Source organism: Schistocerca serialis, chromosome 3 (genome assembly GCF_023864345.2).
Source record: "Schistocerca serialis cubense isolate TAMUIC-IGC-003099 chromosome 3, iqSchSeri2.2, whole genome shotgun sequence".
Taxonomy (NCBI): domain Eukaryota; kingdom Metazoa; phylum Arthropoda; class Insecta; order Orthoptera; family Acrididae; genus Schistocerca; species Schistocerca serialis.
This window is the reverse complement of record NC_064640.1, coordinates 201,065,413-201,090,757: the sequence shown is the minus strand read 5'-3', so window position 1 is coordinate 201,090,757 and position 25,345 is coordinate 201,065,413. Positions and strand designations below refer to the sequence as shown.

Sequence of the window (25,345 nt, the reverse complement as noted above, 5' to 3'; positions counted from 1 at the left end):
AGCACTATGAGACTTAACTACTGAGGTCATCAGTCCCCAAGAACTTAGAACTACTTAAACCTAACTAATCTAAGGACATCACACACATCCATGCCCGAGGCAGGATTCGAACCTGTGACCGTAGCGGTCACGCGGTTCCAGACTTTAGCGCCTAGAACCGCTCGGCCACCCCGGCCGGCAATGCGTTTCCACCCGTCACTCATCATCCTGTGAGAGCGCATCCACCGCTTCGGGTACACTAGGTGGTGCCCCGGTAGCGGAGCCCGTGGGCGAAACAAGTCACAGCTGAGCTGTCTCGGGCAACGCGCCAGATTCTCCGCTACCGCTTACACCCCGAGTCAGCAGCCGGAAGATGACTGACTGTAGCCCAAAAGACATTACCTGTTCGCGAATGCGGCCAGCTCCTCTTGCGTCCGCACACAGCATGCACTCATCTTACCCATCCCAGTATTACCAACTTAATAAAGAACTGGCTATACAAGCAGAGGCAGAAACCTAGAAATCGAACTTGTTGACCTCCTGACGTGTCCCCAGTGGAGACGTAACACCTTATGAGCTCTGAAGCTGGCTGTTCAGCAGAAATGAAAACTACACTACGGAACGCTTAACAACACTTTACAGTAACAAAAACGCGAAATTATTTCTTTTAAATAGAAAAAAAACACGTAACGATGTTTAAGAAATATACTACTGAGAAAACACAGAATACGTAACTTGTCGCTTTCCATTTGTGTGCCAGACGTCAGTAGGAGTGACGCTTATTAGGCTCAAAACGAACGGTCCCTGGCGCTTCAAAACAAATAAGTGAGTAATTTGTGCGCCACTCACTGCCAGAATCTACACTTAGTTACAAAACTAGAGAATAAATTTCTTACACAGAGAAAAAACACGTACGAAATTTAAGAAACATTCTACTAAAAATCAATAACAGGACAATAACAAGCAACAGGGATGCCAAGAGATAACAGGGCTGGATCAGTCACAGCCGTTCGTCAGACTATGGCAGCTGGCGTATCGGTTTTAGCCGCTCGTAAGTCGTTTTGATTAATTAAAATCTACACGCCACTTACCAATGGGCCGTTGCCTATGTCTCGATAGAAGCTTGTATTTCCGGCGTCGGATCCAGCGCTGGCGTCTTACACGAAAGCACCACTACTTATATCTGCCGAAGGCACTCAAACTTTAGAGCCATTATTGGCGTAATTGTTGCACCATAGTATGAGTCTGTGCATTTTCATCTTGCAACAGTACTTACAGACTGGAATCCTCACCTTTTCGATTTGTTTATAGCCTAAAATGAGGTCTGAGAATGAAGCACTAAATGGTTCAAATGGCTCTGAGCACTATGGGACTTAACATCTGAGGTCAACAGTCCCCTAGAACTTAGAACTACTTAATCCTAGCTAACCTAAGGACATCACACATATCCATGCCCCAGGCAGGATTCGAACCTGCGACTGTAGCGGTCACGCGGTTCCGGACTGTAGCGCCTAGAACCGCTCGGCCACCCCGGCCGGCTGAAGCACTAACCTTCTTGGCGTAAAATGCTCAATTATGATGCCTTTTTTTTGTCGCAAATGAGAATCAACATAACCTTCTCTTCTGATGACTGTATTCCGAACATCTTTGGTTTGCATGACGAATAATTGCTCCGTTCCATACGTTCTTCATTTCTAGTTGGTGTTAAGAGACTCAGTTTCGTCCCCAGTTACAATTCCTAAGAAAGACATCACGCGTCAGCATGTCGCTGTTTCACTTCGTAGTACGCGGGGGGCCTCCCATCTTTGTCACGCATTATCATGGAGCGCGTGATGGGCCGTACTGTGCGCCGTTTTAAAAAACGTACTTGCTTCGGTATCTCCGTTGATAACAGCACTAAAAAGATTGACTAAACAAAAAAATACGTGATACTCGACGCTCCAACATTTGCCGAAAACCACGTTTCGATATGTGTAACCATTCAAGAAACAAAAGGCGTGTTACATCTTACGTGACTGACCCAGTATCATTAAGGCGAGCTGGCAAACGATCTCTCCAGTGCAGATGCACACCAAGCTCGAACTCTCACAGGACTCGGCGAAATGCCACGAGCAATGAGGATAATGGGCAAGGAGCACTACGTTCGTAGTGTGCGGGTAAATTGTGAATTTGGATCTGACGGGAGGCGTGCTACGGTCGCCTGCGCAATCGCGATGACCGCTGTGTCGGAATGGCTTAGTGGCAGCCGGCACGGTAGCTCAGCGTGTTCGGTCAGAGGGTAAGCTGCCCTCTGTAATAAAAAAACTGAGTGAATGGATCAATAATGACCTTAAATGGGCGTCAGGGGACGTCCGCCACGAACAATTGCAATGAACCATAACGAACAAAATGAGATTACAAAAAAAAAAAGTGGTCAGAGTATCTGCCTATTAAGCAGAAGACCCGTGTTCGCATCCTGGTGTGGCACAAATTTTTAATTTTCCCTATTGATTTCAATCAGTGTTGAAATGTAGCTAATGTCTGTAATTCCTTTGTGAGTTAACCATGAGCATTAGCCAAGGGCGAACTAACAACCTATTCATTGATTGCAATTAGAATATCGCTTCCCTGGTAGCCTTCCTCTTGCACACAGAAGTCGTGGTCTGATGTTAAGAGGTACTACTCACGTTATGGGAGCATGGGAGTTCTGTCTTGGCGTCACGTCTGTAGAATGCCCTGTCCCTCCACTATTGAAGCACATACATGTTGCATCATCCCACACAAATATCTGGTGTTTGCGTTAAAGTCCTGTAGCTTCTCCCACAAATTCAAGTTGCTCCCTGTGTATAACGCCTTTTTTACGAATATCTGTAAATCAGTGTAGGCAAGGAATTATAATTTGTATGTGACACAGTCATGCGTTTTTCCATGTCATACACCCAAATAAATCATTGAGTTGCTATTAGCATAACTGGGTGTACATGGTACCTTTGGACTGTTGTCCACACATGGTATAGTACTTGTAACTGGATGATATAGACCCAGACGATTAACTGCAGCCATAAAAGCTTCTATATATCTACAGGGAGATTCAAAAAACGTATTACAGGCTTCTACAAGGGGTTGTAGAGGGGACTTAGATGAAGTGTTGATAAGGAACTCATGTCCAGAAACATGCCATTGGGAAGTGAAATCAGTTTGATGATCGGATCGCTTTCAAATCTCCCACTTCATGATAAGCGCACAGTGGAGACAATGAGCGCTGATTTATGTTCTGTATGAGTACACGGCATGGGCAATGTTTCTCATGTGATGAAGGACATGCTCTTCAATATCAAGAGTGCAGTGCGTCCATGGAGCACTACAGCCAACCCTCTTAGTTTCGAGTGCACCAATTTCTCACAACCATTGTTGCAGTCAGACAAAGGTGTTATATGCTGTCGTAATAACAACAGGAACTGCAATGACGTCCTCGTCTCGCCTTGTTTGCATATCGTGAAGCAGGAGATTTCAAAGTGATTTGATGCTCAACCTGATTCTAAATCCAAATGGTACATTTCCGGACATGGGTACCTGATCAAAACGTCATCTACTATGTCCCTTTTACAACCCCTAGAAGTCTAACAGGAATTTTGTAGCACTCAATATACACTAAAGATCCAGGAGTAACAAATGGAAATAATGTTGATGTTTGAAAAACTGACATTATCCCTTTGTAAATACACATAACTCAATTACACTGTTTTGGTATGTCGGCTTCCTGTGGTGGGCCCCACCCTACCTCCCAGACCTACCACGGGTGGATCCATTCACAGATGCTACCTTGAATCATATGTGGGTGGTTCCATCGGTAACACTATCCTGGAATTTTTGCATGGATGGATCCACCCCGATTATTACCCCAGACTTGGTGCAGGTGGAGCCACACCCAACAACATTCATGGAAGAAGCACATGACAAATCCACCCTAAATAAAATTGCTGAACATAGTATGTCGTTTATCTTTTCTGAACTATATCTCGCACTTAATGAGGGTGGATGCATCTTACGGGTGCTACTCAGTACCTACTTCAGACAGTGGGGAGCTCTGCATGATGCTGCTGCACCAAAATAGCGTAATTGGATTATGTGTATTTATAGCGGGATAACATCTGTTACATGCATTCATCCTGCATCAGTAGTATATAGAATCTTTGATGGTTGCAGTTAAACAATTGAGTTTCTGTCATCTGTTTACAAGGGCTGTGCTATATGAGGATAGCACTCCAGAAGTACCATGTACACTCGATTATGTTAGTAGCGGCATAATGCTGCATTTGGGTCTATGAAATGGAAAAATATATGATTCTGTCACATATCTGTTATAATTCCTTGCTGCACTGACCTACAGATATTCATCGGTAAGGCATTATAGACAGGGATTAATTTGAATTTGTGGCAGAAGCTGCAGGACTTCAACGTAAGCACTTGATAATGGTGTGGGATTATGATGATGATGACTGGCTTGTGGGGCGCTCAACTGCGCGGTCATTAGCGCCCGTACAAACTTCCAATTTCTACACAGTCCAATCTAGCCATTGTCACGAATGGTGATGATGATGATGATGATGATGATGATGGTGGGGACAACACAAACACCCAGTTCCCCGGGCCGGCCGAAGTGGCCGTGCGGTTAAAGGCGCTGCAGTCTGGAACCGCAAGACCGCTACGGTCGCAGGTTCGAATCCTGCCTCGGGCATGGATGTTTGTGATCTCCTTAGGTTAGTTAGGTTTAACTAGTTCTAAGTTCTAGGGGACTAATGACCTCAACAGTTGAGTCCCATAGTGCTCAGAGCCATTTGAACCATTTGAACCAGTTCCCCGGCAAAGAAAATCTCCTACCCGGTCGGGAATCGAACTTGTGACGCTGTGATCCAAGTGCAATGATAGCTGTGGGCAGTGTGGGATGATGCCATATTTATGTGCTTCAGTAGTGAAAGGACAGGACATTCTACAAAAGTTTTGTATTTGGTTTTTTAAAGCTATGCTAGCTGTACTCTGCACCAGTCATTCCCCACATGGTGGAGTAAATTGACCTTGTTAAAGTGATATACCACCCGTGTATATTTCCGATGGCTGAAGGCGCTGCCATTCATGTTGCTAGATGTTTACGCCTTTGCCCATAAGCTTACAAGAGATGACCAGGGTAGTTTTCTCCTGCAGCTGGCTGTCACTCTTCTGCCGGCTGCGAAGTGTTTACGTTAGCTTAAATATGTTAGGAAGTGTAGACGCAGCCCAAACGGCACAGTGCAGTATCACCCGGCGTGATGGTAAGGGGTGCCACTGGTTACACGTCTCGGTCACCTCTTGTTCGCACTGACGGCACTTTGAACAGTGGACGTTACATTTCAGATGTGTTATACCCGTGGCTCTACCCTTCATTCGATCCCTGCGAAACCGTACATTTCAGCAGAATAATGCACTACGGCATGTTCCAGGTCCTGTACGGGCCTTCCTGGATACAGAAAATGTTCGTCTGCTGCCCTGGCCAGCACATTCTCCAGATCTCTCACCAATTGAAAACGTCTGGTCAATGGTGGCCGAGCAACTGGCTCGGCACAATACGCCAGTCACTACTCTGAATGAACTGTGGTATCGTGCTGAAGTTGCATCAGCAGCTATACCTGTACACGCCATCGAAGCTCTGTTTGACTCAATGCCCAGGCGTATTAAGGCCGTTATTACGGCCAGAAGTTGTTGTTCTGGGTACTGATTTCTCAGGATCTATGCACCCAAATTGCGTGAAAATGTAATCACATGTCAGTTCTAGTATAATATATTTGTCCAATGAATGCCCGTTTATCATTTGCATTTCTTCTTGGTGTAGCAATTTTAATGGCCAGTAGTGTATATGTCTCCTGTTATTCTGAACTACCTAACCATTTACACTTTTCAACTGTATGTAAAAAATTTTGTTGTTCGTCAAAGGAATTGCCTTTCTGGCCAATATAGCTTTTATTTGCAGTCACAGCATGATCTTTTATAGACCCTATATTTCCCATATGTGTTATTCGTGTTATCCAATTTTCACACCCTTTCTCAGGAATGTCTTCTCTCCGTCTGTACACATACTTTATTTTTCTCCTTTATATTCTAAATAGTTATGTTATGCAGGGTGTCCCAAACCTTTTGGGTCAGATTGAAACAGGTGACAGTGGGTCCACGAAGGATTATGCTGGGCCAGGGAACCAATGGTCGGAAATGCATATTTATTGTGTTGTGGACATACACAGCGTACACTGCATATCAACAGTGTAACTCATTGTAACTGTTCAAAGCAACAACTGCCAGTCTAATTGGATGTATTGCAACAGCACATACAATTCGGTCACACTCTCGCAAAAGTCCTGGGTGTCTGTTGTACACTGGAACAGGTAGTAGGTGATAAACAACAACACACCTGATCTCCATACTGACACACCGTACACAACTTAGCTCATAGCACGTGGGTCACGTAACCACAGCACGAATCACACCAGCGCATTAACCTCTGCTGTATGCACACCGCTATGCCTGGTGTCAGTTGTTCAAATGGTTCAAATGGCACTATGGGACTTAACATCTATGGTCATCAGTCCCCTAGAACTTAGAACTACTTAAACCTAACTAACCTAAGGACATCACGCACATCCATGCCCGAGGCAGGATTCGAACCTGCGACCGTAGCAGTCGCGCGGTTCCGGACTGAGCGCCTGAACCGCTAGACCACCGCGGCCGGCGGTGTCAGTTGTCCATTGCATCTTAGAGCTTGTCATGCATCAACAGTGATGTGTGTTACTGTGTCCAGTGCATGACGCACAGTCAAAGATGGAATGTTACTCGTCACCAAAGTTGACAGACATGCATTTAAAGTACGGTGTGTCAGGATGTAGTGCCCATAAAGCAACACGAATGTACAAATAACGCTTTCCTAACAGGTGTGATTCTAATTGGAACAAATTCATCGCTGGGGATGCAGAGCTACGAAAGATGGGGTTGTCCACACCAAAGAGAGCCAGCCAAGGTTTCTGCCATGTCAAAATACCAGACTTAGAGGAGATTGTACTTCATGTGTGTCTGACAACCCAGCAATAAACACTAATCATCTTGAGTGTAAAATGCACCCTTTGAAGGATACAGTGTGAAGAGTACTGGTGGAACTTGTATTACACGCTACCATAAAGAACATGTGCAAGCACTGAGCTCTGCATTCGCTTCTGTCAATGGATTATCCACAGCAGTGCTGTAGTGCCGAACTTCATACAGTTTGTATTGTTCATGGATGAGGTCTCATTCACCCATGATGGTGTTTTCAGCAGCCACAACAACCACGTCTGGAGTCAGGAAAATTCCCAAGCCACCCACATCAGTGGCCACAAGCAACCATTCCTTGTCAGAGTATGAGTCGACATTGCCTACAAACATCTGATAGGACCTTACTTGCTACCTCTCCATTTGATGGGTCCATGTTACTTGGTGATTCTGGACGTGTTGCCACAGTTCTCGGAGACTGTACGTCTTGTCTGTGAAAGGATATGGTTTCAACACAATGGTGCACCAGCCCACTTCAGTGTTAAAGTCTGCAAACACCTGAACAACATGTACCCCAACACTGGATTGGAAGGGGAGGTTCTGTCCCACGGCCAGTGCGACTGCAGTTTTTCACATCTATGGACTTTTTCCTGTGGGGTTATGTAAAGAATTACACTCCTGGAAATGGAAAAAAGAACACATTGACACCGGTGTGTCAGACCCACCATACTTGCTCCGGACACTGCGAGAGGGCTGTACAAGCAATGATCACACGCACGGCACAGCGGACACACCAGGAACCGCGGTGTTGGCCGTCGAATGGCGCTAGCTGCGCAGCATTTGTGCACCGCCGCCGTCAGTGTCAGCCAGTTTGCCGTGGCATACGGAGCTCCATCGCAGTCTTTAACACTGGTAGCATGCCGCGACAGCGTGGACGTGAACCGTATGTGCAGTTGACGGACTTTGAGCGAGGGCGTATAGTGGGCATGCGGGAGGCCGGGTGGACGTACCGCCGAATTGCTCAACACGTGGGGCGTGAGGTCTCCACAGTACATCGATGTTGTCGCCAGTGGTCGGCGGAAGGTGCACGTGCCCGTCGACCTGGGACCGGACCGCAGCGACGCACGGATGCACGCCAAGACCGTAGGATCCTACGCAGTGCCGTAGGGGACCGCACCGCCACTTCCCAGCAAATTAGGGACACTGTTGCTCCTGGGGTATCGGCGAGGACCATTCGCAACCGTCTCCATGAAGCTGGGCTACGGTCCCGCACACCGTTAGGCAGTCTTCCGCTCACGCCCCAACATCGTGCAGCCCGCCTCCAGTGGTGTCGCGACAGGCGTGAATGGAGGGACGAATGGAGACGTGTCGTCTTCAGCGATGAGAGTCGCTTCTGCCTTGGTGCCAGTGATGGTCGTATGCGTGTTTGGCGCCGTGCAGGTGAGCGCCACAATCAGGACTGCATACGACCGAGGCACACAGGGCCAACACCCGGCATCATGGTGTGGGGAGCGATCTCCTACACTGGCCGTACACCACTGGTGATCGTCGAGGGGACACTGAATAGTGCACGGTACATCCAAACCGTCATCGAACCCATCGTTCTACCATTCCTAGACCGGCAAGGGAACTTGCTGTTCCAACAGGACAATGCGATGAGAGTCGCTTCTGCCTTGGTGCCAATGATGGTCGTATGCGTGTTTGGCGCCGTGCAGGTGAGCGCCACAATCAGGACTGCATACGACCGAGGCACACAGGGCCAACACCCGGCATCATGGTGTGGGGAGCGATCTCCTACACTGGCCGTACACCACTGGTGATCGTCGAGGGGACACTGAATAGTGCACGGTACATCCAAACCGTCATCGAACCCATCGTTCTACCATTCCTAGACCGGCAAGGGAACTTGCTGTTCCAACAGGACAATGCACGTCCGCATGTATCCCGTGCCACCCAACGTGCTCTAGAAGGTGTAAATCAACTACCCTGGCCAGCAAGATCTCCGGATCTGTCCCCCATTGAGCATGTTTGGGACTGGATGAAGCGTCGTCTCACGCGGTCTGCACGTCCAGCACGAACGCTGGTCCAACTGAGGCGCCAGGTGGAAATGGCATGGCAAGCCGTTCCACAGGACTACATCCAGCATCTCTACGATCGTCTCCATGGGAGAATAGCAGCCTGCATTGCTGCGAAAGGTGGATATACACTGTACTAGTGCCGACATTGTGCATGCTCTGTTGCCTGTGTCTATGTGCCTATGGTTCTGTCAGTGTGATCATGTGATGTATCTGACCCCAGGAATGTGTCAATAAAGTTTCCCCTTCCTGGGACAATGAATTCACGGTGTTCTTATTTCAATTTCCAGGAGTGTATTTGTCATAGAGAGTACAGAAGAACTCAGTTCGCCACTGTCATGCATGCACTGAGACTGGCGGTCGTTAATTTCAACAATTACTATGAGCTACATTGTTGTTGTGCCATGAATGCTGCGTATGCCTATAACACAATAAATACGCATTTCCGACCATTGGTTCCCTATCTCAATATAATCGCTTGTGGGCCCACTATCACTCGTTTCAATTCGACCCAAAAGGTTGGAGAGATTCTGTATATGGTGTTCCTAATGTCCACGTCGTATTCATTTGCAAGGGTGACCTGTCTTAATATGCCTATCACATGCAAAGTTAACAGCCACCAGCCAGAGGAGAAATGAAATATATTCCACCATGCAAGAAAATGAAATAAGATGTGAACATTATATATATATATATATATATATATATATATATATATATATATATATATTGTGTGTGTGTGTGTGTGTGTGTGTGTGTGTGTGTGATTTCCTGCCCGCAGATAGGAATGCATTTGTTAGCTGGAAGAGGGTAAAGATGTTTTCTGAAGGCTGCATGGAGATGACAGTCTGTGGTACAAAAATAGCACAGCTGTTGTGTGTATATCTGTCTCACTAAAATATTACTGCTTTGTCAGAACCAATATCAGAAGCAACGGAAGACAATAAATATTATGCCAAAACATGGGAGCCCCGGACTAGACGGTATTCTCTATAATTTTATAAAATGTTCTGCACAGTCGTCAAGAAAGAGTTCACAGCAGCAAGTAGAGAGAAACAGTGCAGCAGACATTTCCATTATCTTAGAATGTAAACGTGGGTATTTGGAGAAAATCGGTAAAATTGTACCAAATAGCACTGGAAGGTGGGTGTGCTTACAGACAATATCATGACGTCTTTATTTTATTGTAATTCAGTCACATACTGCACTGTCAATGTGTATTACCACGTAGCTTATTGTAATATTTCTTGTTCCCCTCGCAAATGGAGCAAAAAGTTCAACAGGTTAGAAGGAGGTAAGCACACTCATATTAGTTGGTAATTACTGCCAAGTGATTGGAATTGTAAAGTTTAGAACGATTCATGTGTTATGGAATCCAGTGTTACACATCGGCAACGTGTGTTAGGGTAATTCTGTATCTGCCTATAGTTTTATATATATGCCTGTAAGTTAGGGGGAGATTGCTAACACAGACGACATGGGTATTATACACAGGTGCTGTATTTTGCTGGGGAAACATTTTTTCCCACTATCCAGAATCTTGTAGTGTTAAAACACACGTTGAAATCCTATATGTGTTATGATGTGAGTCGGTAACCATTATGTTCCGAGGAGCCAAATGTTATGTCCTCGCTGCTTGTGATAAATAGGTGGAAAGTGGCCAACGATCTCTCGGCGTAGGAATCTGGACAGGTAAACAAAAGACTAGTTTACACAAGTGCATTTTAAATAAATACATTGTAAATAAGTTGTGATGAAGAAATGCTACACTACTGACAACTTGTCGCAGACGTGGCTAGCTGTTGATGATGTGGTCCCATACTCTGAGGAACGTAGGGGCGATGTGGGAGACCCGCACTGCTTGTATTAGGCAAGGTCCTAGTGGAGGTGGTTTGCCATTGCTTTCCTCCGACCGTATGAATGATGATGATGACGACACAACAACACCCAGTCATCTCGAGGCAAGAAAAATCCCTGCCCCGCCGGGAATCGAACCCGGGACACCGTGCGCTGGAAGCGAGAACGCTATCGCAAGATCACGAGCTGCGGACTAGCTACCTACAGGGTTATTACAAATGATTGAAGCGATTTCACAGCTCTACAATAACTTTATTATTTGAGATATTTTTACAATGCTTTGCACACACATACAAAAACTCAAAAAGTTTTTTTAGGCATTCACAAATGTTCGATATGTGCCCCTTTAGTGATTCGGCAGACATCAAGCCGATAATCAAGTTCCTCCCACACTCGGCGCAGCATGTCCCCATCAATGAGTTCGAAAGCATCGTTGATGCGAGCTCGCAGTTCTGGCACGTTTCTTGGTAGAGGAGGTTTAAACACTGAATCTTTCACATAATCCCACAAAAATAAATCGCATGGGGTTAAGTCGGGAGAGCGTGGAGGCCATGACATGAATTGCTGATCATAATCTTCACCACGACCGATCCATCGGTTTTCCAATCTCCTGTTTAAGAAATGCCGAACATCATGATGGAAGTGCGGTGGAGCACCATCCTGTTGAAAGATGAAGTCGGCGCTGTCGGTCTCCAGTTGTGACATGCACCAATTTTCCAGCATGTCCAGATACACGTGTCCTGTAACGTTTTCTTCGCAGAAGAAAAAGGGGCCGTAAACTTTAAACCGTGAGGCATCCAGAAGCTTTAAACTGCGCATACCATCGCCGAATGGAGTTAGCAGTTGGTGGATCTTTGTTGAACTTTGTCCTGAAGTGTCGTTGCACTGTTATGACTGACTGATGTGAGTGCATTTCAAGCACGACATACGCTTTCTCGGCTCCTGTCGCCAGTTTGTCTCACTGTGCTCTCGAGCGCTCTGGCGGCAGAAACCTGAAGTGCGGCTTCAGCCGAACAAAACTTTATGAGTTTTTCTACGTATCTGTAGTGTGTCGTGACCATATGTCGATGAATGGAGCTACAGTGAATTTATGAAATCGCTTCAATCATTTGTAATAGCCCTGTATAAGTAGGGTCTAAATACACTGAATGTTGCCAGTAGAGCTAACTATCAACACCTCTGTGTAATGATCGGCACCAACTAGAAGGGTTGCTGAACTAAAAGCGATCTTGCAGTTGAAGAGTAGTACCCAGGTGTCCACCACTCGTAACACCGTCCTGGAGGTCTTCATTGGTCAGCGGCTGGGAGGTTCTTTGTTGGTGGCAATGTTCAAAATGACACTTGTGGAATCCACAGAAATTTTTGACACTACCCCCGCCCGCCCACTGAACCTCTTGACCATCGCCGTTTAGTGACAGCTGCTGCAACGACATTGCGGGGGGAGAAGACAGGAGCCGAAGCTGCGGCTGGTTCCGAGATCCTGCCCGCGACCTGGCAGTCGCCTCGAGACCGTCCTAGGACGCCAGCCAAGAAGCGAGGCGGAAGGTATACCGCTACAGGCTGCGACGGTGCGAGGTCTTCTGGTGGCCGAACCGCTACGGCGTCTCAATGAAAATCCACAGCGAGGAGGCGACCAACGCCTGTGGACGTCTGCTGTCCGCATGGCGCCGTACGAGGCGTCAGGCCCAGGTCTGTCGGTTCAGTGCCAGTTTCTGGCGATGCACAAGACCCCCAGGTAGATGGAGAGGATGCAGGCTGCATCATCTGGGCAGGCAACGAGTCTGGGAACAAAGAATCAGTGGCAGGATCACGCAATTTACAGGTGCGAAGTTGATTCAGGTGGCGTCGCTACAATCCGCCTCGACCAAATGGTTCAAATGGCTCTGACCACTATGGGACTTAAGATCTGAGGTCATCAGTCCCCTAGAACTTAGAACTACTTAAACCAAACTAACCTAAGGACATCACACACATCCATGCCCGAGGCAGGATTCGAACCAGCGACCGTAGCGGTCGCGCGGTTCCGGACTGAAGCGCCTAGAACCACTCTGCCACAGCGGCCGGCTCCGCCTGGACGCCGGCCGCGGTGGTCTAGCGGTTCTAGGCGCGCAGTCCGGAACCGCGCGACCGCTACGGTCGCAGGTTCGAATCCTGCCTCGGGCATGGATGTGTGTGATGTCCTTAGGTTAGTTAGGTTTAAGTAGTTCTAAGTTCTAGGGGACTGATGACCACAGTAGTTAAGTCCCATAGTGCTCAGAGCACCTCCGCCTGGACCCTGTATCAAAAACATGCAGTTGCCAAGCAGCTTTGCGACGATGCCGCGTTACCAGCGCTTTCGACCGCTGTATGATCCGAAAAAGCTTGGATCATTAATATGATACCTTGCCGGAGCGGGCGGAGTAAGCGTCGACCACAACGGTGGGTGCAGCAACTGGGGCAAGTTGTGGTGGCGCCGTCCGTGAAGTAACTCTGGTAGTGATGCGCCGATGCGAGGCGGGAGCGGCAGGACGAGAAGAGCAGCAAAGCTCGCTCCCGCCCGTCGTAGGTGCAGAGTTTATCCATCTGTCGCCTAAAAGTGCGAGCGAAGCATTCCGCTTCTGCTTTGGACTGTAGATGATGATAAGGCAGGCTGGTGATGTGAAGAATCTCATCGATTACACAGACGTCCTCGAATTCTGCAGACACATTCTGAGGTCTATTGTCGATCACAAACAACTCTGGCAGACCCTCGAGGCAAAATACGGACTGCAAGACTTGAAGGGTGCAATGTACCGTCTATAGTGCATGGGAATCACTAAACGAAACCTGCTATTTGCGTCGACGACAATCAGCCATCGAGTGTTCCAGCAGGGCCCAGTAAAACCAAAATGCAAGCGCTGCCAAGGGGCTTCGGGCTTCTACCAATCAAAGAGCCGCTGAGGAGCTGCCTGGCGTTTCGCTCAAGTGTGGCACGGAGAACTCATCTGCTGTATTTGCAAGTAGATGAGACACCGTGTGCTAATTGGTTGGTGCGGACCAAACCCCAGTGACCTTTATGAAGCGAGCGAAGAACATAACCTTCGGAATCACCGCACCCGATTGCTCAGATTCGGTGCGTAGGAACAGGATACCCCGTAGCACAGAAAAGTCATGCCGACTTGCAAAATATCGGTGAAGCGTCGGCTAACAATTTGTTTCACAGTGCGGACATAGTGCAACAGAATCTGCAAGTCCGGATCAGCTGCCCTTGCCTGTGTGATCTTACGGTGACCTAATGGAAACTGGTCAAGCACATGTGAGTCCTGTGCATCCACGTGGCTCCGAGATGCTTCTGATGCGTCGAAGCCCGCATACGGTCCCGAGGGAATACGCGAAATCGTGTCTGCATTGGCTTGCTTGGATGTGGACCTGTGCATTACCTCTTATTGGTAGTGCGATAAAATGAGAGGCCAACGGTGCAATTTCTGCGCAGTGCGATTCGGAATAGGCTCGGCCGGGTTAAAAGCGACTGCAAAAGCTTGCGGTCAGTGACCAAGTAGAACTTTCTTCTGTACAAATACTGATGAAATTTAGTCACTGCATAGATGATCGCAAGAGCCTTCTCCTCCATTTGCGAATAATTGCTCCGAGCTTTGTTAAGCAATTTAGAGGCGAAGGGTGTCAGTCTGTCAGCAGAATGAATCTTGAGCGAGAATACAACACCAGCTCCGTAATAAGAAGCATCCACGGCCAACACCACAAGTTTGGAAGGGTCAAAATGACGTAGGCAATGATCACTGAGCGAAGCGTCTTTGAAGCGCCGAAAACCAACGTCACATTCCTCGGACAACACAAAACGTACATTCGTGCGGCGAAGGTGGGACAACGGTGTCGCAACATGAGCTGCATTCGGAGTAAAGTGGATGTAGTGCACCAGCTTCCCTACCACTGACTTTAATTCAGTAACATTACAGAACAAACATCAGATATGAAGCACCAACAAGGACGTTTGTCTACGTGTGTTAATGGCTTTTTAAAAGAATGTACTTATTGAACGACCCTCGTAAGTTGTGGTGCTGCCGTAGTTGGTGGCAGTTACATCTACATCTACATCGATACTCAGCAAATCACATTTAAGTGCCTGGCAGAGGGTTCATCGAACCACCTTCACAATTCTCAAAGAATGAACACCTATATCTTTCCGTACGAGCTCTGATTTCCCTTATTTTATCGTGGTGATCGTTCCGCCCTATGTAGGTCGGTGGCAACAAAATATTTTCGCATTCGGAGGAGAAAGTTGGTGATTGGAATTTCTTGAGAAGATTCCATCGCAACGAAAAACGCCTTTCTTTTAATGATTTCCAGCCCAAATCCTGTATCATTTCTGTGACACTCTCTCCCATATTTCGCGATAATACAAAAAGTGCTGCCTTTCTTTGAACTTTTTCGATGTACTCCGTCAGTCCTACCTGGTAAGGATCCCACACCACGCAGCAGTCATTCTAAAAGAGGACGGACAAGCGTAGTGTAGGCAGTCTCCTTAGTAGGTCTGTTACATTTTCTAAGTGTCCTGCCAATAAAACGCAGCCTTTGGTTAGCCTTCCCACAACATTTTCTATGTGTTCTTTCCAATTTAAGTTGTTCGTAATTGTAATACCTAGGTATTTAGTTGAATTTACGGCTTTTAGATTAGAATGATTTATCGTGTAACCTAAGTTTATCGAGTTCCTTTTAGCACTCATGTGGATGACCTCACACTTTTCGTTATTTAGGCTCAACTGCCACTTTTCGCACAATTCAGATATCTTTTCTAAATCGTTTTGCAATTTGTTTTGACTTGATTGTTAGTCTCATTATCTTCCATCTGCATTTGAATGGAGCCCACCATCTCAGTAAGGTGCATCATTTGTTGCGTCTTAACTGAAGAAGCTGTATGAGATCGATCGTCGGTACCATAGGCGCTCGCAATTTTGGCGGCACTAAGTGCGAGGCAGTCATACGTGGGGCTTGGGGCGGTAGGGTAGCCGTAGCGAAACAAAAAATACTAAAGCTAAAAATCAATGTGTCGCAGGACAAACAAGTAAACTGAACAAAAATGGCAAGCACGGATCTGAAACAGAAATATCCACAAGCAAAAATGGTAAAAGCGCAAACAAACATGTCCAGAAACGAATAAAGGGTAGGCGACAAAGAAAATAAAGCGATCTGGTGTCGTGGATTCGACAAAGTTCCTCGTCAAATGTTACAATGCGGATTGGTAACCGTTATGTTGTGAAGATACAAATGTTACGTTCTCGCTGTTTATGATAAATGGTGGCACGCGGCCAAAGGATCTGTCGCCGTAGGAATCTGGACAGACAAGCAGAACATTAGCTGACACAAAGGAACTTTAAACAAATATATTGTACTCAACTTGTGGATGAAGGAATGCTACACTGTTGACAACTTATAGCAGACGCGCCTAGCTATACGCACAGGTCCGACACGGACGTGCGGCTAATTACACTGAGTGTTTGCCGGTAGAGGTATCAGAAGCCGTGTGTAATGCTCGACACCAAGTATCAGCTAGTAGTAATCTCGAACTGGAACCGATCTCGAACTAGAAGACTGGTGCACGGGTGCCCGCCGTCCCGGCGGTCTTCATTGGTGCCGATGTTCAAAGCGCCGCTCGCCCCACCTGCGGGAATCTTGGAGGTGGCGGCTCCGGCAATACCGTTAGGCCACGATACTACAATATCGAGACTGAAAATATCAAACTTTTCGCAGCACCCGTCTCTAGCCCACTGCAAAACGTGATTAGAGTTTTGAGCACGAAGATGTGGTTCATCGATTTGCTGTTAAGCGTATAGTTCGGCGATAACAGCATCAGGGATAATGCTGTTCGTGATCTCCTTAGATCTGTTAATCCGTGTAGTCAATACCGACATACTGGGACTACATGCACGATCAACGCCTATTGCCGTAATACTTCCAGAGCACCAACACATCGTAGAAATCTCATGCGGTGCTAACTGCACTCTGCTAAGCATGTAGCTGTATGGCAGATGGGAGCCGCTGAGATTGTGTGATTCAAATGGCTCTGAGCGCTATGGGACTCAACATCTGAGGTCATCAGTCCCCTAGAACTTAGAACTACTTAAACCTAACCAACCTAAGGACATCACACTCATCCAAGCCCGAGGCAGGATTCGAACCTGCGACCGTAGCAGCAGCGCGGTTCCGCACTGAAGCGCCTAGAACCGCTCGGTCACAGGTGCCGGCTGAGATTGTCTGGTCGAGGGCGGTAACGTGAGTACCCTACTTGTGGCAGGTCGTGGCAGGCAAGTGATCACCTATAACTTTCTCTTGATCATGACCTCAGTTGCTACGACTCCTGAGTTATAGAGCACAACTACATTCCGCGATCCGTCGTGCAGTGGTTGGTGGAGGGTACCTTGTACAGCTACTAGTCGTTCCTTTTCTTGTTCCGCTCGCAAATAGAGTGAGGGATAAACGACTGCCTATATGTGTCCATACTAGCACTAATTTCTCTTATATTGTCTTCAAGAAACTTTGGCGGCAGTAGTGTCATTGTGCCACCAGTAGTGAATGCCTGTTTTCTTAATTTCGTCAAGAATGCTTCACGAAAAGAACGTCGTCTTCCCTCCACAGATTCTCATTCGAGTTCATGAAACATTTCCGTACATGTCGATGTAACCTGACGGTAATACGTGCCGCTTTTCACTGTTTATATCAGAGTTCGTACTGCTCTAACAATAAAAACAAACAGCTGTGTGTTCGCAGTCCTCACTACACTATTGCCATTAAACTGCCGTAGAATACCTACGCATACCTGCCCGTACGGGTCTAAACTGGAACTATTTATTGCCTGCATGATTCGTTTCGGGAAATGATGCCGATTTTCGCGGAGCTTGACAAAAGATATAACTTCTTACGACATATAATGTGCAACGTCGAGACAGCTTATTTGTAAAGGAAATTACCATTTTCATTTCTTACTTTTTTGTTTGACTTATTGCTTAGATCAGTCAGATTCCTTTATACAGAAGAATCTCTCAAGGGACAGTAAGGCAGAATGATGGCTCGTTAATATCAATGTATCATTCCCACGCACGGTCTTTCGCCTTGCGTGCAGAGGTGGCATCATCTGGAGCCCAGTGTGGTGTTAGACGATTGTTGTTTTTAGAGATCCGCCGGCGAGAGTGCAGCCAGCCACTTCATGGTGTTCGCAGCCAGCATGGTGCTGTGGAAATAAACTCCGTCCGAACAGGTCTCGGAAGGCCCAATGGTACTGACAGACTGTAGTGTCATCCTGAGCCTACAGGCGTCACTGGATGCGTGTGGTCAGCACACCGCTCTCCCGACCGTTGTCAGTTTTCGTGGCCAGAATAGTGCTGTGAAAGTGTCCCGATATTTTTGATTAGGTTGAGTATACAGATGCAGATTTCGCTACTAGTAACTAGGTGGGAATCAGTTTCGCACTTACGCATTAAAGTCATCGCCACTCTAATACCACGTGAGAAAACAGATATCGTAAAAACTTCGGGGAATGGCCGATAATAACATCCTTTCGAGTACGAAACATATACAAATACAGCACTACTGTAGTACTGATGTAATAATGATACAGCCGGCCGGAGTGGCCGAGCGGTTGTAGGCGCTACAGTCTGGAACCGCGCGACCGCTACGGTCGCAGGTTCGAATCCTGCCTGGGGCGTGGATGTGCGTGATGTCCTTAGGTTGGTTAGGTTTAAGTAGTTCTAAGTTCTAGGGGACTGATGACCACAGTAGTTAAGTCCCATAGTGCTCAGAGCCATTTGAACCATTTTGAATAATGATACACACAAGTTGGTTTGTGTAGCAGTACACCTTCCAGAGGCGTTTTGTAGCTAACTTCTTTCGTGGAGTAAATGCTCTCTCCGCCCACGCAGCGGCGTCACTCCATCCTCGACATCTCGGAAATCACACGCTGCGCTCTGCTGAGTCGACAGAGTGCGACGGACTCACGAGCTAGCCGACAACATCGTATTCTCCATTGGGGTAGGTCGCGACAGGGCGTTGGCCAGCCGATCGAACGTCTCTCGCACGTAGCCCGGCGATCCCGGTGGCGCGATGCGAGGTAGACGATGGCAGCATACAGCCGGCGTCTTATTGGCCACTGACCTCGGCATACGTTGTCCCAATGCCGGCCCTGCGGTTCGGTCTCTTTCCCAGGGGAGAGGAGTGGCTGGAGGCTGTGACAACATTTTCTCTCGAGCCACCTTGCCGACAGGTCGTGTGTGGGCACCAGAGGACTGCGTTTTAATAATGTACATTACCTCTACCACCTTCCTGTCCTCTGTTATGGCAGGGAGTGTTTAGAGCGCGACTGATTGCTTGCGTGATATGCCGCGGGCGTGTTACGGCAGCAATAGACAGAGCGAGCGGTGCTGTAGAGGCAGTGGCAGTGGTCTGGCCGTCGTCTGGGTGGGGTCGCCCGTTGTTGAGTGACGGCTAATGTTTCTGTGATTCGCCACCGTATCGTCACACACTAAATAAGCAGGGATAATATAGTAATTATGTACTTATTGCATTGCGGAAATTGTTAAACACAGATTTCTTACCATATCACACTGTGCTGTTTGTTTATTTACGTTACGGGAAATGGTTTCGATTTTCAAGCACTTTATTGTGCGGCAGGGCTTTGCTGGCGGCACTAGTTATTTGAGAACATTTCTTTTTCTAGAAGACATACCGATTTTAGTGACCGAGAAAGATACCATTGCCAAACGTGTATTATTGTTTTATCAGCCTGCAGACATCCACCCGCCAACAGACTTTAATCCCCCCGAGAACTGCACTACACTGCACTACATAGTGCCAAAGTGCTCTGTCTCAGTAATTATGGTGACATTTGCCTCCATTTTCTAATCATAACAGCTCTGCTGCCGATGTTCCATCTGACGACAGTGTACACAACTCGAATGGTGAAGAAGAGGGGAGGGGTCAATATTATTATTATTATTATTATTAATAAACCTGATATTCATTTGTTATTATTTATGAGATATACCTCCCAGAACACTTTTCACTAGACAGCGCAAATGAATGTCGAAACTTACACAGTTCGGATAGTAAAAATGGTGATTCTTTCACTATAGTAAAGAAAGTGTGTATGAAAATGCTTGCGCAGTTGTATTTATATTAAGATGGAGGTGGGGGTGCAGAGATTGTACTTGGTCCTGTATGGTAGCGAATCGTGGACAGTGGGAATACAGGAACAAAATAAAATGAGCTGAAGAGGTGAATATTATTGTTAATAATCAACCTGATATTCATTTGTTACTACGGTCGCAGGTTCGAATCCTGCCTATGGCAAGGATGTGTGTGATGTCCTTAGGTTAGTTAGGTTTAAGTAGCTCTAAGTTCTAGGGGACTGATGACCTCAGCAGTTAAGTCCCACAGTGCTCAGAGCCATTTGAACCATTCATTTGTTATTGTTGTTTATAGGAAATACCTCCCAAAACAAGCATATTCCTTTCACCACAGAGTACAAATTAATGACGAAACACACACAACTGGGATAGTAAAAAGGGGGGTGGGGAAGAAGACAGTGTCCAGTGACTTCGGCATACTTGAACAATAGTGCCTTAACAAAAAAAAAAAAAAAAAAAGGGAAAGGGAGGGGAGCTCGATTCCTGTAGGCGCTTGGGAAGAGGGCAAGCGATTTGACCTGAGAATACGAGAACAATAGTCCTTTCCGAATGACCTCGGCATAAGCCTTGCCACGTGCCCAGAGGATAGGAGGGGTTGAATCTTTGTATACATTTTCAATTTTTTTGTTTTCCATAGTACTGGTACTGAAAGTGGCCTCTAACATGGGGAACCTGGCACGAAGATCCGTCATACTTCACAGCTGTGACTGACTGCACTGTCTGACAAAAAAGCGAAGGAAAAAGGGAAGGAAAAAACGCAATAACTACACGGGTTGAGACGTTATGCGGCGTTATTTCAGTGATTACAAAATAGAGTCAAATTTACAAAGAACTTCTGACTATGACGTTGAGCCCTTTCTGACATGACTGCATTCACCGATTCGGTTGGAAATGGTGTCATAAAGCCGTTGTACCATCTCCTGAGTAAGGTGGCTCAACAATGTTGCAACTGGTCCTCGATATCCCGGATACTGGCAAAGGGACAGAGTTGACATCTGAGCTGGTGTCACACGGGCTTTATTCGGGACAGATTTTGGGATCTTGCTGGCCACACAGCTCACAGAGACAAGTGCCAGGTATGGACGAGCACAGTCCTCTCAAAATAATGGGACAAGGATACAGTTGCATGAGACAAACAGGACAACATACAGTATGACCGCGACTTACCATTGTGCCGTCAGTGACAACAGTCACTACCACCTGTGCCACACCTGACGCATGACGCATCTCGTTGCCAGGTGTAAGACCGCTATGTCTCTCGAAACCATTGACAGAATGGGATCTCCCTCTAGGTCGGTGCCGTACTCGCAGGTGCCGTTCGTCAGCAGTCCACGCTTACTGATCTCGACAGCACTCCAGATGCAACTGTCCGTGTCGTAGCGATAAAGGCAGCCTTCAGAGGGAACGATAGTTCCCCAGTCGGGCTACAGTCAGTCTCCGACCGATAGTGCGGTTCGATACAGAATGTCGTAGGGAGTCCATTACTCGTTTTTAGATGGCGAGCGCAGATGTGATGGGGTAGCAATGTCCTCAGTGCACAAAACGGCGCCCCTCCCTCGTGGTTCAAAAATGGTTCAAATGGCTCTGAGCACAATGGGACTTAACATCTGAGGCCATCAGTCCCCTAGAACTTAGAACTACTTAAACCTAACTAACCTAAGGACATCACACACATCCATGCCCGAGGCAGGATTCGAACCTGCGACCGTAGCGGTCGCGCGGTTCCAGACTGAAGCGCCTAGAACCGCTAGGCCACACCGACCGGCTCCCTCGTGGTGGTTACACGCTGTTGTCTGCAACCGTGACGGTAAGTAGGCTAGTCCTCACGTTACCATGCAGTCCTATATTGAGCCGTTTTCGTGTCCAAATACCCCAGAAACCTGGATACTGCACAACTTGACCATTCGGCCACATTGAGAACCACTTGACTCTCATTAGGGGGGATGAAGGTTCAATCCTGCGTCCGGCCATCCTGATTTAGGTTTTCCGTGATTTCCCTAAATCGCTCCAGGCATGTGCCGGGATGCTTCCTTTGAAAGGTCACGGCCGACTTCCTTCCCCGTCCTTCCCTAATCCGATGACACCGATGACCTCGCTGTCTGGGCTTCTCCCCCAAACAACCCAACCCACATTGAGACCGACATCGAGACGTTGTCAAGTTCCGATAACGCTGTCTGACACGAGTAGACACCACCTTCGTGACCACTCGACATGTGACGCTGTCCACGCGCCTTATACAGGATGTTACAAAAAGGTACGGCCAAACTTTCAGGAAACATTCCTCACACACAAATAAACAAAAGATGTTATGTGGACATGTGTCCGGAAACGCTAAATTTCCATGTTAGAGCTCATTGTATGGAGAGTGCTATGGGAGAACCACTTGTTTCCGTACCATGTACAGCGTGTGCAGGCACTATCAGCAGCTGATTGACCTCCACGGGTACACTTCTGCGAATGGTTCATCCAACAATATGTCAATCCTCATTTCAGTGCAAATGTTCTCTTTACGGATGAGGCTTCATTCCAACGTGATCAAATTGTAAATTTTCACAATCAACATGTGTGGGCTGACGAGAATCCGCACGCAACTGTGCAATCACGTCATCAACACAGATTTTCTGTGAACGTTTGGGCAGGCATTGTTGGTGATGTCTTGATTAGGCCCCATGTTCTTCCACCTGCGCTCAATGGAGCACGTTATCATGATTTCGTACGGGATTCTCTACCTGTGCTGCTAGAACTTGTGCCTTTACAAGTACGACACAGCATGTGGTTCATGCACGATGGAGCTCCTGCACATTTCAGTCGAAGTGTTCGTACGCTTCTCAACAACAGATTCGGTGACCGATGGATTGGTAGAGGCGGACCAATTCCACGGCCTCCACGCTCTCCTGACCTCAACCCTCTTGACTTTCATTTATTGGGGCATTTGAAAGCTCTTGTCTACGCAACCCCGGTACCAAATGTAGAGACTCTTGGTGTTCGTATGGTGGACGGCTGTGATACAATACGCGATTCTCCAGGGCTGCATCAGCGCATCAGGGATTCCATGCGACGGAGGATGGATGCATGTATTCTCGCTAACGGAGGACATTTTGAACATTTCCTGTAACAAAGTGTTTGAAGTCACGCTGGTACGTTCTGTTGCTGTGTGTTTCCATTCCATGATTAATGTGATTTGAAGAGAAGTAATAAAATGAGCTCTAACATGGAAAGTAAGCGTTTCCCGACACATGTCCACATAACATATTTTCTTTCTTTGTGTGTGAGGAATGTTTCCTGAAAGCTTGGCCGTACCTTTTTGTAACACCCTGTATACCCTGCCTGGACCACAGAATACTAATGCACTCTGGCGGCCATTCTCACAGATACCTTAACATTTAATCATTTACATACCCGACGACGTTGTGTACATTGACATCTGACCGTGCCTTCTGGATGGTTCACTTTTTTCTCATGGGATGTAAATAATCTTAGTGAAGTAACTGTTTGTGTGTCTCTCGAGGGCAGTATACCCGTCTTTATACAAAAGGCGGCAGTGAAATGTGAGTAGTACTGGAGCTAATGTGGCACCTTGGGGACCGCAGGTACAGCACGAGCGCGGTGGGGCGGCGGCTGCAGAGCCTGGGGCACCGACCCAGCGCCAGCTCCTCCTCCTCTTCCAGCACCGACTCCGCCCCGGAGAATAGCCCGCAGCACGCACCCGAGTCCCAGGACAGGTAAGTCACGCTGCACTGCGCTGACATACGGCTTTCCAAAATATGTACTGCATCTCCCCAAAGCAGCGACGAGAGTGGCCCACCAGCGAGCAGCGACGATTAATCGATTAGTCGCCTCCGCAGGGGACAGCGTGACAGCAGAGATGCCATTCACGTGCACAAGCTCTTTGCGTATTCGGCCCCATTAAATAAGTGAGCACTTGGGGTGGCAAAGCAGTTCGCATACTGTACAGAAGCACTATTACACGTCGTTGTAATACTGTGTTGTTTACCTTGCTGTAAACGTACATTTCGATTTGGATACGACTGGGACTATTTGCACATCGCTTACGACTCACTTGTCATTTATTCTAGAATTTTTCGGCTCGCAACTTCCAGGATGCGAGCGCTGGGACCGCGCCTACTCACCGTCACTGATTTCGTTGGCCAGAAGATGCAAGGCGAAGCTCCAGATGGCCAAGCATTATCCGCGCGCTTCAGACGAGTTCTGAATTAATTCTGTTAGCGAACGTTCCAGTGAGCGGTTAGCACAGTACGAAGAGGACATAGCCGGCCGGTGTGGCCGTGCGGTTCTAGGCGCTTCAGTCTGGAACCGCGTGACCGCTACGGTCGCAGGTTCGAATCCTGCCTCGGGCATGGATGTGTGTGATGTCCTTAGGTTAGTTAGGTTTAAGTAGTTCTAAGTTCTAGGGGACTGACGACCACAGATGTTAAGTCTCATAGTGCTCAGAGCCATTTTTGAAGAGGACATAATAGTAATCAGAGGGCCGTGGGGTCGAGGCCCTATGCAGTAACATTCTCTATTTTCAATTCATACGTTACTTACACTACCCGCGAGGATAGCCGAGAGCGCTAATACGCTGCTTCCTGTACTCGGGTAGGCGCGCCGACCCCGGTTCGAATCCGCTCGGCGGATTAACCACGATGGCCGGTATGCCGGCCAGCCTGGATGTGGTTTTTAGGCGGTTTTCCACATCCCACTTGGTGAATACCGGGATGGTCCCCACGTTCCGCATCAGTTACACGACTCACATTTGAAGACGTTCGCGCTATTCCATGACTTACACTAGACGCAGACAGCTAGGTTACACTTATTCCGTCCCAGGGAGTTCGGGGTGGCGACAGGAAGGGCATCTGGCCACCCTTTGTAACACTGCCAATTTCAGTAGTAACACCCAGACCTGGCAGTAGTTGGAGGGGGATCCAGATACAGCAACAAGGTTACTTACACTGAAAAGAAACGGATTTAATGTTTAATATATTGCATTTATTAATATTTTTATAAAAGGTCTAAAAATGAAAAACTGAAACAAAATTTGGGATTCGAAATAAATTTCTAGGAAGAAATTGTAAGTCGTACACGAGAACTTCGTATACATAATTAGATAAATCTTTTAGTTTGCGGTTGATGATTTATACGTGCTGGGGTGGTATTCATGGTAATAACGAGAGAAGCAGTAATTGGCCGGCCGCTGTGACCTAGCGGTTCTAGGCGCTTCAGTCCGGAACCGCGCTGGTGCTACGGTCGCAG

The 25,345-nt window shown here is 47.4% G+C and overlaps 1 protein-coding gene across 1 annotated transcript in view; it reads left to right on the top strand.

Annotated features, from left to right (window-relative positions):
* LOC126470745 (sodium-dependent transporter bedraggled) overlaps positions 1-25,345 on the top strand; it is a 446,015-nt gene that overhangs the window by 256,175 nt on the left and 164,495 nt on the right. Inside the window, exon 6 of the mRNA XM_050098751.1 lies at positions 23,683-23,814. Within this exon, the coding sequence (XP_049954708.1) occupies positions 23,683-23,814 (132 nt within the window). The remainder of the gene's footprint in view (positions 1-23,682; positions 23,815-25,345) is intronic.